Source organism: Myotis yumanensis, unplaced genomic scaffold, assembly GCF_028538775.1.
Source record: "Myotis yumanensis isolate MYYU_CA2020_CCGP unplaced genomic scaffold, mMyoYum1.0.hap1 SCAF_8, whole genome shotgun sequence".
Taxonomy (NCBI): domain Eukaryota; kingdom Metazoa; phylum Chordata; class Mammalia; order Chiroptera; family Vespertilionidae; genus Myotis; species Myotis yumanensis.
The window spans coordinates 60428699-60445092 of NW_027223759.1; the positions used below are offsets into that span (position 1 = coordinate 60428699).

Sequence of the window (16394 nt, forward strand, 5' to 3'; positions counted from 1 at the left end):
TCAAAGTATAGCCCGCACACCAGTAGGGGTCCCTGAGACCCTCCCAGGAGTTTGTGGAGTTACAAGTGTTTTCATACAAATATTAAGAAAGTAGTTATTTTTGTCACCGTGCTGACATTTGTACTGATGGTACAAAAGAAATGTGGGTGGCCCGGCCAACGTGGGTCACTGGTTGAGCATCGAACTATGAACCTGGAGGTCACAGTTCAATTCCCAGTCAGGGCACATGCCCGGGTTGCAGGCTCGATCCCCAGTGTGGGGCATGTAGGAAGCAGCCAATCAATTATTCTCTCCCATTACTGATGTTTCTACCTCTCCTCCCTCTCTCTTCCTCTCTGAAATCAATAAAAAATATATTTTAAAAAAGAAAGAAGTGTGGATAAAACTGCTGCCACTCAAGAATACACCTATTTATTTTATTCTTCATCCCATGCCCTTGGGAGGATACAAGTTAGCTTCACTTAAAGCTGCCTGTAGGGAGGCAATAACAATTTTTGATCACATTAAAGCTTCCCTCTTCTATATACATCTTGAGTTTTCTGTGTGGCAAAATGGGAAGCTCGCATAAGGCACTTCTGCTGCCTACCCCAGTGCCGCTATTGTCTTGAGGGAAAGCGCTCGGGCAGGTGTTTGAGTTGCAAACCCAACCACCACCTTTTTACATGAAATGTAAAATGACTGACAGACGATGGCTATTCCGCCTTGGGCACTTGGCAGACATATTCTCAAAAGTGGATGAAGTGAGCCTGTCATGTTGAGGAAACCAAGCGATGGTAGTTGTTGTCGATGATAAAATTTGAGCTTTCAAACCAAAAAAAGTTAGAAATTTGGAACACTGGTATTCACCACCATGAGCTTGACAGCTCCTCAGTCCTTCAAGAATACTCCGGTGAGACCGGTGACTACTAACAAGTGTGGCTGTTTTTATAGTGCAGAATAAAGCATGTCAATGTTCAGGTGATCAATGACACAGTATTTTCCAAATAACCAATTCATGATGTTAAAAAATTACTAATGGGTAAAGCGACGCATTCAAGTGCAAGACAGTAAATAGACTTTAGTACAACAGAGCACAAAAACTCACTGGTTTAGTTTCAGATTTCACATTGCAGGTAACTTTAAGAAACTGCCATTTCTTGAATTTTGGTGTAATATCAAAGAAGAACATCCACAGTTATCAGAAAAAGTTATTTAAAAACTCTTCGTATGGGGTGGACTAGAAGAGGTCAGTGGGGGTGGGAGTGGGGGAATAGGGCTCATATGTAATACTTCCAACAATAAAGATAAAAAATAAAATAAAAACTCCTCCTAAAAGGAAACCCTGCTGCACTGTTGGTGAGAATGCAGATTGGTGCAGCCACTATGGAAAACAGTATGGAGGTTCCTCAAAAAAACTAAAAATGGAACTACCTTATGACCCAGCAATTCCACTTCTGGGTATAAATCCAAAGAAACCCAGAACATTAATTCAAATAAATATATGTACCCCTATGGTTAATGCAGCATAATTTACAATAGCCAAGGTGTGAAAGCAACCCAAGTGCCCATCAGTAGACAAATTGATTAAAAAAAAAGCTGTGGTCTAGATATACAATGGAATATTATTCAGCCACAAAAGAAGAATGAAATCTTATCATTTGTGACTGCATGGATGAACCCAGAGGGTATTACGGGTGAAATAAGTCAGTCAGAGAAAGATTTCACTTATATGTGGAATCCAAAGAACAACATAAGTGGACAAACAAAACAGAAACAGACTCATAGACTCAGAAAACAGATTGATGGTTGCCAGAGGGGAAGGGGGCTGGGAGGTTTGGTGAATAAGGTGAAGGGATTGAAAAGTACAGATTGGTAGTTACAAAACAGTCACAGGGGTATAAAGTATAGCATAGTGACTACAGTCAATAATACTGTAATAGCTACATATGGTGCCAGGTGAGTCTCTGTGTAAGGCCAGGTTTTCTTCATATACATCAACCAAAGCAACATAGCACAACAAACTGAATGCAAAGATATGAGAATGCAGCTGCCTTCTACTAACGAACCATTAAAGAGATGTTAAATGTAAATTAGAGCCACTCCTGTCACCAATTTTTTTTTTTGCTTTGGAAAATAGTTTTTATGAAATATGTTATTTGTGCTATATTATGTTTCTTATTTTATATTTATATATTTACAGTTATTAAATATTTAATAAATATTAAATTTTATTAAAGAAGCATATTTAAAATGTATCCGTTTAAATTTCCAATATGGAGAACATTTAATAGATAAAACCCACAAAAATAATTTAAGAGAGTAAGAAGTCCTAAAATTAAAAAGAAATTGAGAACTGTTGGCTTTATGACAGGCTTTGGACATATCTAGGTTCGAACCTCAGTGCTTCTAAGTTGTGTGGACTTGAGCAAGATACTTAATAGCTCACTCAGCTTTCTCATCTGTAAAATGAAGGTTCAGAGGTAAAAGGCAACAATAAAAAGATTTTGTAAGAAATAAATAATACATTTAATGTGCCTAATACAATGCTTAATACATGACCAAATGACTATGATCTTGAAAATTTCCAAAAAGCACCATCTAAGAATGAATTAATCATAGGCTGGCTTGATGCACACACACCCCATAGGTGTTTTATACCTCTTAGAACCAGCTCTTTTGGCCTGGCCCAGCCCACACTGCTTCTTCACAAAAAAAGCTGAAAGTCCAGGAGGGAGGATGTCACTGAGCACTTCCTCACTTCCCGCCCCCTTTCTACAAACCTGCCCACTAGGACATTCCTCTCACAACCTCATTCTCTCAACTCCCCCAATGAGATAAAGTGAACTGAGCATCTTTCAGAATTTCTGTGACTGCACTCAGGATGAGAATTAATTTGCTATCATAATAGGGAGTTTTACTAAAATGAATTACCTGCAAGAAGAGATAGCCTACATCTCAGTTCCATGGAATACAGCCCGTAAATCTATCCAGCTCACCACTACTGCGGCCACTTGAATCTTATCACCCTGACATCCAAAACATCACAACATATGCCTCCTCACACTGCCCGGCCACTGTGTTCTAATATTTGTGGCTCCTTTCAAGGGTATTCCAAGTCGTTTCAAGAGCTGGGATAAGTCATAATCCAATTCTTCTCTATTATTATAACTCTTAAGAGTAAGTGAATGCGATTATTTCTAGTCCAATTCTTACTTCAATTTGGCTCAAAGAAAATTAATTTTCTTTCTCAGAAGATTACTCCATTTGTAGAGTTTTAGGTTAACATCAAAACTCAGAACAAACCCTTTGCTTGGCAAAGCTATAGCTTGGACTGTTATCTCAGCAAAGCCCTAGCCTTTAACCTTGAAATGCAAGTATGTGCCAAGAATAATTTTTTTTAAGACAATATATTTTAAATGTAATTCTTCCTCTTAATTTCTGGTAAGCAACAATCTCCTAGGTGTCAGGGTCGTTTTAAACAAGGAAGGCAACATTCCCTGCATGGAACTCCTTGGGGACATATTACATAATATTGTTGAATTATTATTAGATACAATATGATTTTCAATATGCATAACAAACAACAGTTATATAGTGAGTAATTACTATGTTTTAAACCCTATATTAGCTCATTTTTATATTCGATATTTTGTGAATTATTTCATTTGATCCTCACAATATGCCTATGGAGTTTTATTATCCTCATTTTATAGGTAAGAAGTTATCAGATGGTAAGTAAAGAGAGTTTATATAACTTACCTAAGATCAAGTAACAAATAGCAAAAATCTGAACTAACATATTTCTTTTCATAAGTCAAATAGGCACCCAATTACCTTTCTATTATGGTACCTTAAAGAGTACAATAAAATCTATGGATCCCTTATTTAGCATTTTGTATTCCAAGAATTCCTCATTGTATTGATTGATTGCTTTCACATTACTGAGTAACTTTTTCAGAAAATTTTCCAGCCAAATGAATTCAAGCTGCTTCGTTTCCATAGTGAAGAGTCAGTTCAGGCTTGGGTTTTCAGGTCAGGCAAGACAGGTCAAAATCCTGGTGTGTGGTTTCATCCGTATAAGGTTATGCCAGTAATCGGTTGCATACAGACAGACAATGCACCTCCATGCATTTTTCTGCTGCTAAAGCCAAAGCTTTCAGAGTGCCTCAGATAGGTGATAAACATAAAAAACTTCAGCTGGAGAAGATGAAAGAAATGTAAGAATCTTTCAACACCCCCACAGCATCCTAAACAACAAACCATTCCAATTGCTTGCAGATTTGCACTGGCTTCAACCCAACCAGGGCTCTACTATTCAGCCAACTTTGTATTGGAAATGATCATCTTGCTTTGGTACTTGATGGTCAATTTCACATTATTCCAGCAATGCCCGAAGAAATGCTTTTTGACAATTTGTAGACATCCTGGCTGCAGATCATTCAGTCAAGAAGTGGTGCCAACAGTATAGGGTTGGACCTTACCAAATGGAATCTAGCTCCTGATCCACAAATATTGGAAAGTATGTAAATTTCCTAAGCTTGGATGCCCAACTATATTAACTTACCACCACTTTCACCCCCAATAGACAAGCCTCATTGCTTTGATCCCAGAGTCCTGATTATCCTATTTCCTTTCAAGGAAAGGGCTGCCAGATTAGGCAACATAAGAAAAAGAACACAGCATTTTGAACCAAAGCACCTGGCTCTACAGCTGTAGATTTTGTGGGAGTCACTCACCTTCTCTGGTCCTTAAAACTTCTAATCTGTAAAATGAGGAACTAGGTAATCCTTAATTTCTCTTCCAGTTCTAAATCATGATTCTATGATCCACTGCTCTATAGCCCATTTTCTGGGATGAAGGTGATTTTCAACTTTAGGTTAGAATTGGTTCATTTTTTGAATATTTCATTTTCAAGGAAACAACATGCAGAGTTATCTTTTAAGAAATGAACATTTAGCGAAAAATAAAAATTTAAAAAAAAAAAAAAAAAAGAAATGAACATTTTAACCCTGCATTTCTGCCATTTAAAAAAGCTTATTTTGCCCTAGCCAGTTTGGCTAAGTGGATAGAGCTTTGGACCAGGGACTGAAGGGTTCTGGTAAGGGTACATACCTCAGTTGTAGGCTTGACCCGTGTGCAGGAGGCAACCAATAGATGTGTCTCTCTCACATAGATGTTTCTCTCTCTGTCTCTCCCCCTCCCTTCCACTCTCTCTAAAAAAAAAAAATCAATGGAAAAATATCATTGGGTGAGGATTAACAACAACAAAAGCTTATTCTGAAATAACTGTGAAAATTAACCACTTGAATGGCTTACAGCAAACATAGTCTAAAGTAGAAGTAAGCTGTTACTTATGTAATATATTAATTTACAGAATACTCTGTGTAAAACTATAAAATAATATATATGTAAAAACCTCATTTCCAAAAGACCTGCAAAGAATGCCAAAGGGAAAAATCCTAAAAGATTTTCTTATTGTAAAACTCAACTATTTAAAGCCTAGAGGTTTAAATAACTTGCTGGAAACGAAACAAAAATTTTAGGAAGAACTCAGGCTATAAAATAGGATATGCCTTGCAGATAAATCATCTTATTTTAAGGTACTCTAGAATTATGCCACCAGGAATATGTGAGAATGCCATGAAGTTGCACTTGCTTGAGGCAAAGCAACCATGTTGTTGCATGAAAACTCAGAAATGCTTAGCGCCGAGATCCCTCAAACTTTATTTTCTAGAGTGGATTTACACTTCCTGGTCCTAAAAATTTGAGAATTTGAGGTGTAGGAAGAAGAGACTCAGAACCAAGTATCTGTGTACAATGAAGTGTAACAGGTGACACCACTCCAGCTTCTGTCCCTTTCTGGCCAGAAAGATGGGAAGTGAGGAAAGGAGAATGGAGCAATTTCAAACAACCAGCTCGGAGAACGCCCATGAAGGTTCGGAGATCTTCCAGAATCTGTCTGCATTACATGTTGGGGGTTCCTAATTTGCCAAAGAATTATAATACACACAAGAGACCAAGCACTTACTACTACATCCAAGCAAAGAATTTTATAACGGTTATAAATATCCCAAATCAAGGACTGTCTGTCCAGCTCCTACTGATTCTTGTACTGTGAGAAACTCAAGTACCAATACAGGTTCCACCCACCTAAACCTCTGTCTCCTAGCTTATAATGAACAGTAAGGAAGCTTAACTCTTCAGGTATGACACAGTCACTTTGTAAAGTGTCCAAAAGAGCCTTGGAGCTAAAATGTTAAATGGGCACACTTACCCAATATGGTTGGTTCTTAAAGAAATTTCCAGTTCTCTCAGCACTTGTGTGGATTCTTGAACACGCCGTCTGAATTTCTATAATTCAAGAAACACATATTCTCACAAAACATATTTTAGCAACTGCTAAAACTGTAGCTTACTTGTAATAAGTTTAACACAATATGAAAATAGCTCTGCTTCTGAAGTGGGCTTTTCTCACATTTCTTTTTGCAAAGCACACACATTTTTCTCATCATGAAAATCAGCTGATGCAAAAGGATTGGGAAAAATTACTTATTTTCATGTACTAAGTGTCATTAAGTAAGTATATTATTTTCCCCTACCCCGCAATACAATAGTCACCAATATATTTATGTGTTGGGGTCCCTAAGATCATCCCAGTTTCAATGAGTCCATAGGACTCAGCATACAGTTGTCCTTATGACTAGGATTTATTAGACCAGGAAGATACCATGCACAATCAGCAAAAGAAAATGATACCTGGGGTGAAGTCTGGAGGAAACCAGATATAAGCTTCCAAGAGTCTTCTCCCAAAGGAGTCACAAGTGACAGTATTCGTGAAATGCTGTCGACCAGGGAAGCTCATTAGAGACTCGGTGCCCAGGGTTTTCATCAGAGGGTGGGTCACTTGGGCACTCTCTGCCTAGCACATACCTAAGTCCAGCCTCCCAGAAGGAAAAGAGGCATTCGGCATAAACCGTATTGTTGGCTTAAACAAGTTGGGCATCGGGAGTATTCCGATCAGGGAATGGTGGGAACTCTCCCAAAATTCAAGTTCCCAGTTGACATCCAGGAGCCAATCTTGCAAGCAGGTATTTCTAAGGTAGCAGTCTCAGGCTTGCTATGTTAACTCCTTTCTGCATGACCTAACATTTCCAAAAATTAACATTCATAGTTGTCTCTGCCCACGAGCCCCCACGTGGAAGGTCCCTGTTCTGAAGCACCTCCCTTCTACATTTGGAATGTCCTTCCCCATTCCTATGCCTCTAGAACCCCAACGATCCTTCCAGAACTCCCTCATGACTTTCTTCTTCAATGAATCCTTCTCTGATAGTTAATGTGCTTACCTCTCTATCCTCTCAACACTATATAACCTCCAAGGATTCATTGGGTTGCACAGCACAGCAGTTCTTTGGGACACCATTTCCTACAGAAGCACTTATTTGCAATGACTAAAGTCTTGGGCCACTCTGGAAGGGCATTTGATGTGCCAAGCCTTCTAAGAAGACTCCTCTGCTTTCCGTCCTGTAGGTCCAAACCGCCGTCATGTTACACTGTTCTCGGGAAAAGGCTTTGAGGACATTAGAAAGCCTTGTCTACTGCCATCATTGCAGGGTACATAGGGGTATCCGGCTCCAAAGGCAAAGGTGTGCAAGGACAGGAAGGAAAGGAGAAAGTCTGGACAGGAGGATGGGGGTTGGGAGAGCCAGGCCACGCGACAGGTGGAACCGGTGCCCCAGTGAAGACCCAGAACCCTACTCAGTATGGGCGGCTCCTGTCATTCTCTTCTCTTCTGAAGGCCCTTTGCTTCTCCAACTGTTTCTCATCAGGGCACTAAGGAAGCAAAGTCTCCCAGATTCCCCCTGGTTGCCATTCCTAAAGCACCCCAAAGACTTTCTCGGGTTTTTAGAATGTAGGTACAGTAGGATATATGAAATAAAAGCATCCTGGATGCAATGAAGAAAGAAAGACACTCTCCTCTTTTATCAAGAAAGGCCTAAGAAATGGCAGCAGCATCTACAGTTTGGAGGGGCATCCGACTGCTTCCTGCAGAGCTCTCCAGCACTGAGGGCTGCTGATGAGGGGGTCTACGTATGGCCACGCAGCTGAGGGCACCATTTCCAGGTGTGCTGGCTGCTCCCGAGGGGCCATCCCTATGTCAGAGTCACAAGTCTTGGGCTACCTACACCTGTGGCCTTCAGAAGACAACGCTGTGTTCCTGGCTATGCATCTGGTACAGTTCTGACTGGTTTCCTGAGGCCTCTGCCGGCCAACTCTGCCTCATGCTTCCTTGGGTCAAGGTCATCTCTTCCAGGCATCGTCAGCCACAAGGGCAGCCAGCGAAGCAAGGAGGACATAATGGAGTATAAAAGAAAACCTGCTGAAGGACTAAGTGGCATATATCAAAACAACACTATCAGATAATGGGAAGGACAATAGCAGATAGCATTTACTCGCTATTTACTACGGTAGGCACTACACTTTGGCAACTACATAATAGCTGAGGTGAAACTAAATTGACTTTGCCCTTCTACTGTACTCTCTCGGGAACTGTTTGATTTTTAGCTGACTTCTAGACTACAGAGACACTTGGCACCCACTTCACTAAACACATAAACAGTGAGTGCAAACACTCTGCACTTCTACAATGGATGCAGAATGCTTTAAAAGAGAAATCGTGTGCCCGTGGGGACCAGCTAAAAGGAGCAGGGTACCATCACTCATAGTCTTCACCCCTGACTCGGCCTCTCCCTAAGAATAAGGTACAGCGTGGGGATGGGCCCACGGAGGCAGCTGAGCCCTGGAGACAGAGACAACAGATTTCACCATTACAGAGGACCAGATTCCCTTCTTCCTGGTCTGTGGCCTCTCCCATGTCAGACGCGAGCAACCCCTCCCACCTCCAAAGCGTGGACTAAGCACTGGCTGGTATGAAATGAGGAGGCTGGTTTGGAGAGTTCTGATCCCAGAGATATTTAATTTAGGCTCTTCCTTTCCTGCCCTGGAGGGTTTAAAACTATTTAGAAGAAAATCTAAGTAGAATATATTTCAGAATTTTTTTCAGAAGACAGCACATGGAGTACCTTGTGTTCCAGATGAACAAAAGCTTAATGAACGAAGTACCCGAGGACTCCAAATGCAGTTAAGGGAAGACTGCTGGGCCTATCTGGCCCTGATTTGAAATCTTTTTGTTTCCCCCTCCCATATTACAACTGAGAACTTTAAACACATTTTAACTGCAAGCCATGCCTTATTCCAAACAAAATCTCCTTTTCTCCAGGCTGTAAGCATGACAATTACGTTGAGTGGAACAGATCGTTTCCTCCTGCCAGCTCCCGACAGAAATCGGAGCAGCAGGGATGGTGGATCCAACATCCATTTTATTTTTTTTTCTGCCCCCAATGACTGATGGTGAAAGATGAGGCACAGACCAAACAAGGCCATTCAGGTGGACACACAGGGCCCGGGTCAGAGACTGAGGTCGGCCAAACAGGCATCGATTGTCCTGGGCCTCTTTAGCATTATTTGTGAGGGAGTAAAACACTTTCTGAGCAGCTTATTAGTTATTAATATTTTTTGTCTTATTTCGTTGCCTCAACCCAGAAGTAATTGTTCCAAAGGAGAACTGGGATATGCCAGGAGGAACCCCCTCTCCCCTCCCAGCACCTTCCTCCCTGTGGGGTTTGGGGCTGGAGTCTATGAAGCTCTCTGGGAGTTCACGTATTTTCTCCTTTCTTTTCAGAATCTGACAAATGTTGCGATAATTGTTTGGGGATGGGACATACTCTGTGTGAGGGAAGCGCTCAGCCTTGCGGACAGACGTCGGCATTTCTGCAATGCTCAGCTCAGGGGGAGTGTGCCTAACGCCTGAGCATCCAGCCTGAAGGTGTGTAAGCCTGGGGATACCCGGAAATGTTTCTAAAGGGGAAGCTTGCTGCCCCTGTGCAGAGAAATGGCCCAGAAAACCACCTGGGGCCTTCTGCTTGTGTTCTGTGCGTATGGGTGTGCCTTCACTGAGCCCCCTCTAATCTGATGGCTGAGGCTGCTCCGTCCTTGGGGGAGGAGACGAACAAGAATGAAACAAAGAATTAAGCAGCTGTCTCATTGAGGGAGCCTGACAGAAGCTCTTCAGAAAAACAAACATGTGTGCGCCATATTTGGGAGGGCGGGGGGGGGGGGGGGGGGCGGCTATGAGACTTTGACAGGTACATTCTCAGAAGACGAGGCTGTGTCATTGAAGTCCATATGGCGTCTAGCCGACAGCACAGGTCTACATCCATTTCATCATCATGTCGAGATGTGATTTCCGCTTGCCTGCATGTTAACCATGAACTTCCAAAGGAAATAATAGCTGTTTTCCTTTGCTTAGCTTTTTTTTTTTTTTTTTGAAAGGGGGTGGTGGGCGGTGAGTGAAAGCAAAAAAATAAAGAAAAAGGACGTTTTTTCTTTATTTTTTTAAAATACAACAGCCAAGAGCCCTGGAAACAGTGGCTAACTGAGAAAAGTGTGCCTTTCTTCTCTCATGGGTCACACGCAGAAACAACAGAGGGGATTCAGCTCCAGTTATTTTCCTCGCAGCCTTGAAAGCAGGAGTTGCGGTAGGTCAACCGGAAAACAAGCGCTCGCTGCAGAAGAGCCCTTTACCCATCTTAGCAGGGACAGCTCTGCCCCGAGACATCCCAGGCCCGCCCCAGGCCCACAGGGCTGTGCCAGGCTGCATGTCTGACCACGAGGCATCAGTATAAACCAATTGTGTGGCTGCACAAAGCAGGGCTTGTTTGTAAAAGGGGAGCGTCTGTCGAGAATGGAGTCAGCTTATTCTCTCCTCACCTTCTTGGGGCCAGGGGCAGGGCTGGGGCGGGGAAGCTGCTAAAAGCATCAACACAGGATGTGAGAGCACAGCTGGGATGACAAAGCCCAGTGATTTTTCAAGGTCTCTGGACATGCACCCAGACATGAAAGACAAGTCGGCCGCTGCTGGGCCTGCTTTCCTGGGGCTCCCACACCTCTGCACCGCACTCGCCGCCTGTGTAATTGCACATGGCAGTGCCTCAATGGCCATTAGAGGGAAGGGCCTCCCTTCTCAGGAAGGCACTCTTAAACACACCCTCAAGTGAGAAGGACAGCTTCTCCCTTTGTCTTATTCATGTTCGTCTCTAGACTGTTTTCCTGGAGGCCCTGGCACGGGCTACAGAGCAGAGGAAGGAAGGTCTCCCCAGTGCAGAGGACTCTGCTTGCTCATGGGGAAGCAGTAACAAAGAGTGGAAATAAATCCCTCTTACCTTCCTGGTTACAGCTGGATCCAGATAGCCTTTGAGCTTCTGAATATATGTGTGGGGAGGGTTCTTCACCTGGAACCGTTCCTGCAGGAAGCACAAAAATAAAGTAAAAATATCGCATGTATGAAGGCATGACAACCAGCCATGTTCCAACAGATTCAGATGCTGATCCAAGGCTGAAAGGCACCCACAGATAGGATGTGGCCCTGCAAATCATCACTATATCCTAATGATGTTGTCCTCTCTGCAAAGGAGAAAACGGAAGCTTAGAGCAACCCGGCCCTTCCCGAAGGTAACACAGCTGTCAGTGGGGCAAATGGATCTGAAGCCATATACCCTCCTCTAGTCTCTCCTGCTTTCTCTGCAGCTCTCATTCCAGGAATAATGTTTTGCCCAACCTGTAACCACATCCTCTTCTAGCAGGTCCTCAGTCTACTGCATATTCTTTTGAAATCTTTAATGTTAGCAAATCTTTTTTGAATATTAATTCTTTGGGGGGAAAAAACAACAAAAATTTGACTCAAACTCGATAAAACTTCTCTGTTTCAAAAATGAGTAAAGAGTCTATTCCTAAGAGGCTGGAGTGAGCGTGTATTTGCGTGTATGTATACCCCTGGGTGTGATCGCTAATGGGCTCCTAAGGCAGCCTAAACTAGAAGACCCAAAAATAGTTTAAGCAAAACCACAATCATTGAAATAAGCATATTTTACTAGTATATATACACGCTATTTGAATATAGACCTGATGTGGGGCCCCGGAATCTGCATTCTAACAAGTTTTATGCTGATGCTGTGGATGGAGGGACTACACTTCGAGGAACTCATGCCCATGCATATTGGATTTTATAGACTATAAAGTCCAAAGTAGCATAATAAGCAGTAGTAATAAACTGGGTAGAACCCAAATGCCCACAAACTATAAAATGGATGGATAAATACCTATACTATGTTCATTCAACCAACTATCACAATGAAAATGTATAAACTACACAGCATGCATTGCATGCTCCTACATAGATGGGTCCTATAAAGCTGATGTTAAGACAAAAAGAACACGTGATTTCATTTACTACAGATTTACACAAAACAGGCAAAATTAAATAATCTTTAATGGTTTTATTTATGTGCGTGTGTGTGTGTGTGTGTGTTTAAGAGAGAGAGAGGGAGGGAGAGAGAGAGGGAGGGAAGGAGGGAGAGAGAGGTAGATGACTAGCTGGAAGACTGAGGTGGGGGAAGGGAAATATGAAGTATTCCTTGAGAGGTTAGCAATGTTCTATTTCCTGACCGAAGTAGTACATGGGTGCTTGGCTTCATCCTACTTGTTATGCTGTTCTTGGGTTTCACAACCTCTTCTGTACATATGCTATACTCGACACACACACAAAAAAGTTTAAATAGTGTATCAGCTCTAAACAGAAAAAAAAAAAGATTCATCATGAAAGCAGGACAATTCTTACCAGGTTCTACCCTACCTATACCCCAAAAGATGTTTTTCCTAGTAATTATTTTAAACCTGATTATTGCTTACACCTCAATGGAATGTTTTAGTATTTCCCAACACTGACACTGGCCAGCATGTTTAAGCATTTGTGTAACCCAGGAGAATTCTATGTCTCCAACACAGGGCACCACAATACTCTTCCCAGTTCACTCAAGTCTTGCTCGCTTAAGATTCAGAAATGCTAAAGATCATCTTACTATTACCAAAAAGGTAATCTTACTAGTGAAAGTATATACTTTTAATTATGCTTTAAAATAGAAGAAAGTAGCTTATAGTGAGACATCTATCAATATTTCCCCTCTACTTAAAAAATGATCAGGGTGAACGTTATAGTATACCAACTATATCGCAGCAAAGCTGTTAACATAAAAAGACCAGCATACTGTTCCTAATTGTTCCCCCAAATTTTCTACCAGGAGAAACATCTCGAGTGTCATCATGGGTCTGTATAGTCCTTTTTATTAATTTAAAACCACCATCACTTAGGTAAGGAATCAGAGGGAATCCAACCGCCCTGGGGTTTCAGCAGCAGCCCAGCTGAAGGCTAAAAAATCACAAAAAGCTCTGATCTGAAAAGTTGACTGACAGATAACTAGTTACTATTTCCAACCTTGCGTGTAACCACAGCTGATGCCAGAGATATAGTAGGATATAATAAAACTTATGCTTTTTAACAATCCAATCATTCAAATTGTTAAAAATCCTATGACAATGCAAAGCTGTGTTCCCTTCTGCTATAGCAACCAATTACTTCCAAATAGAAGGCCCCTAACATAACCTCAGGGAATTCTAACTCTGGCTAATGCAGCATCTGCTTGAGGACTTGAAATATGAATCTGTGGACAATTGCTGACAGTTTTCTAATTTATGTTCTTTTAGGCGAAGTCCCCATACCAGAAGAGCCATATGTATTCCTTTAAAAGTAAAATCTGGTTGCCCTGGCCAAGTGGCTCAGCCGGTTGGAGCATCATCCCATACGCCCAAAGGTTGTGGGTTTGATTAGGGCACATACCCAGGTTTCGGGTTCAATCCCCAGTTGGGCATGTATGGAAGGCAACCAATGGATGGTTCTCTTTCATATCTCTCTCTCTCTCACTCTCTCTTTCGTTCTCGCTCTCTCTCCATATACTCAGGTGAGGATTAAAAATAAATAAATAAGGTTAAGTAGCACATAAAACATTGGCATTCACTCAGTTTGTGAATCCCATTTTTGATAATCAGTAAGGGCATCTTTCTCCACTTCCTCTTTAAGATTGGGGTGACCCAGAAAGGCTTTCTCAAATCCAGGGGTAAGCAAAAATAGGTTTACAGCTGTGAGTAGGTGAAACTGCTTACTCTTGTATTATTACTTATTAATTATTGTATTTATTGGCATTATAACTATAAACCTACTTTTGCCCACCCCTGTATACACTTTTATTGGTCCTGCAAATATTTCCTTACTAGAGGCCCAGTGCACAAAAATTTGTGCACTCAGGGGGGGGTCTCTCAGCCCAGCCGGTGCCCTCTCACAGTCTGGGACCCCTCAGGGGATGTCCACCTGCTGGCTTAGGCCCGCTCCCTGGGTGATCTGGCCTAAGCTGGCAGTTAGACATCCCTCTGGCAGCCCGGAAGCCTTCAGGGGATGTCCACTTGCCAGCAGGGACCAGGCCTAAGCTGCAGTCAGACATCCTTAGCGCTGCTGAGGAGGCAGGAGAGGTTCCCACCATCACTGCTGTGCTGGCAGTCGTCAGCCTGGCTTGTGGCTGAGCAGAGCTCCCCGTATGGGAGCGCACTAACCACCAGGGGGCAGCTCCTGCATTGAGTGTCTGCCCCCTGGTGGTCAGTGTGTGTCATAATGACCAGTCATTCCCAGTCATTCTGCTATTAGGGTCAATTTGCATATTATTACCCTTTTATTATATGCCTGGTGCATGGGTGGGGGCTGGCTGGTTTGCCCTGAAGGGTGTCCCAGACCAGGGTAGGGGTCCCGCTGGGATGCCTGGCCAGCCTGCGTGAGGGGCTGAGGGCCATTTTCAGGTTGGCTACACCCCCTTCAGGGAGGCGGGGTCCTGCTGGGGTGCCTGGCCAGCCTGGGTGAGTGGCTGATGGCTGTTTGCAGTTGGCCACAGCCCCTTCAGGGTGGGGGTCTCCCCTGGGGTGTCTGGACAGCCTTGGTGAGGGGCTGATGGCTGTTTTCAGGCTGGCCAAGACCCCCAGCAGGGACCCTCACCCCATGAGGGTGTGGCCAGCCTGGGTGAGGGGATGATGGCTGTTTTCAGGCTGGCCCCGGCCCCCAGCCACCCAAGCTCCCAGTGGAGGCTGGCTGGAAGCAGGTATCTGGGATTTATTTATCTTCTATAATTGAAACTTTGTTGCCTTTAGCGGAGGCCACAGCTGGCCAGGGCAGGCAGGAAGCTTGGCTTCCTCCATTGCCAGGGCAACCAAGCCTCCTGCTTGCTCCAGCTCCGTGGCTGCCAGCCGCCATCTTGGTTGGGTTATTTTGCATATAGTCGCTCTGATTGGCTGGTGGGCGTGGCTTGTGAGCATAGCGAAGTTATGGTCAATTTGCATGTTTCTCTTTTATTAGATTAGATAATTATTCCCCTGAAATTATGGACAAGGTCTACATTTAATACACTCATACTTTTTTCAACTGTGTTTATTAGCATTTGCTGTTGTGTTTTAGGCACATTTTTTACTTGTTTGAGAAACTTATTAATTTATTTCCAAGAAAGATAAAATAAAGAAGCCTGATGTCTTAAAATACAGTAAGTCTATATCACAGCTCCTTCTCAAAAACTCGGCCTGCATCCAGGGTTTCAAATAAAACTGTACGGCAGAAGAATACAAAGCCCCAATCATTTTCCTGAAACTTAAGGTTGTTTCTATAATCTCAAAGGAACTACAGTTTGAGCTACAAATCCAGCATCTGCCCCACCAAATCTTTTCCATCTCTTCAATATAGTTATTTGAACAAAAGTTAAATTTTGGGGGAATACACTGGAGAATGTCAGCACCTTGCCAACACACATTTTTTATTTGGAAGGGCTTTGTATAGATTAGTGACATCATACTTATTTAAATTAATGTTTTTTCTCTAAATATTAGAATTTTAGATTTTTGAATTGAAACCCCAAATTGCCTTGGATGGCAGTTTTCCATCACACTCACTTCCAAATGTTTCATCACCGACATGCTATTTCAATAGCTTTTTACCTACTTGTTCAACATCATTGATATGGGTAACTTAATTAAATTAAGTCCTCAACCTGAGTTATATTATATAGAAATATTATTCTTAGGGATAAAGAATTTATTTAATCATGGTAATTTGTTAATATGGATTTTTTAGCATCTGAAAGAGCTTTAAAATACAAGTTTCTAATTTTCCAGGTAGATACCCAGAAGTGGGGTTGTTGGGTCATATGGTAACTCTATTCATAATTTTTTGAGGAGCCTCCATACTGTTTTCCATAGTGGCTGTACCAGTTTACATTCCCACCAGCACTGAATGAGGGTTCCTTTGTCTCCACAACCTCTCCAACACTTGCTATTGTCTTGTTGATAATAGCCATTCTAACAGGAATGGGGTGGTATCTCACTGTAGTTTTGATTTGCATTTCCCTAATAGCTAGGGAAGTTGAGCATCTTTTCAT

General features: G+C 42.4%; 1 protein-coding gene across 8 annotated transcripts in view; it reads right to left on the reverse strand.

The window, feature by feature from the left end:
• The window catches only part of FMNL2 (formin like 2), a 314347-nt gene that overhangs the window by 90510 nt on the left and 207443 nt on the right, over window positions 1-16394 (reverse strand). For all 8 annotated transcript variants that reach the window (XM_070422990.1, XM_070422995.1, XM_070422987.1 and 5 more), the window contains exons 3-4: window positions 11259-11339; window positions 6254-6330 (exon numbers count right to left, since the gene is read on the reverse strand). In XM_070422990.1, coding sequence (XP_070279091.1) covers window positions 6254-6330; window positions 11259-11339 — 158 coding nt within the window. The remainder of the gene's footprint in view (window positions 1-6253; window positions 6331-11258; window positions 11340-16394) is intronic.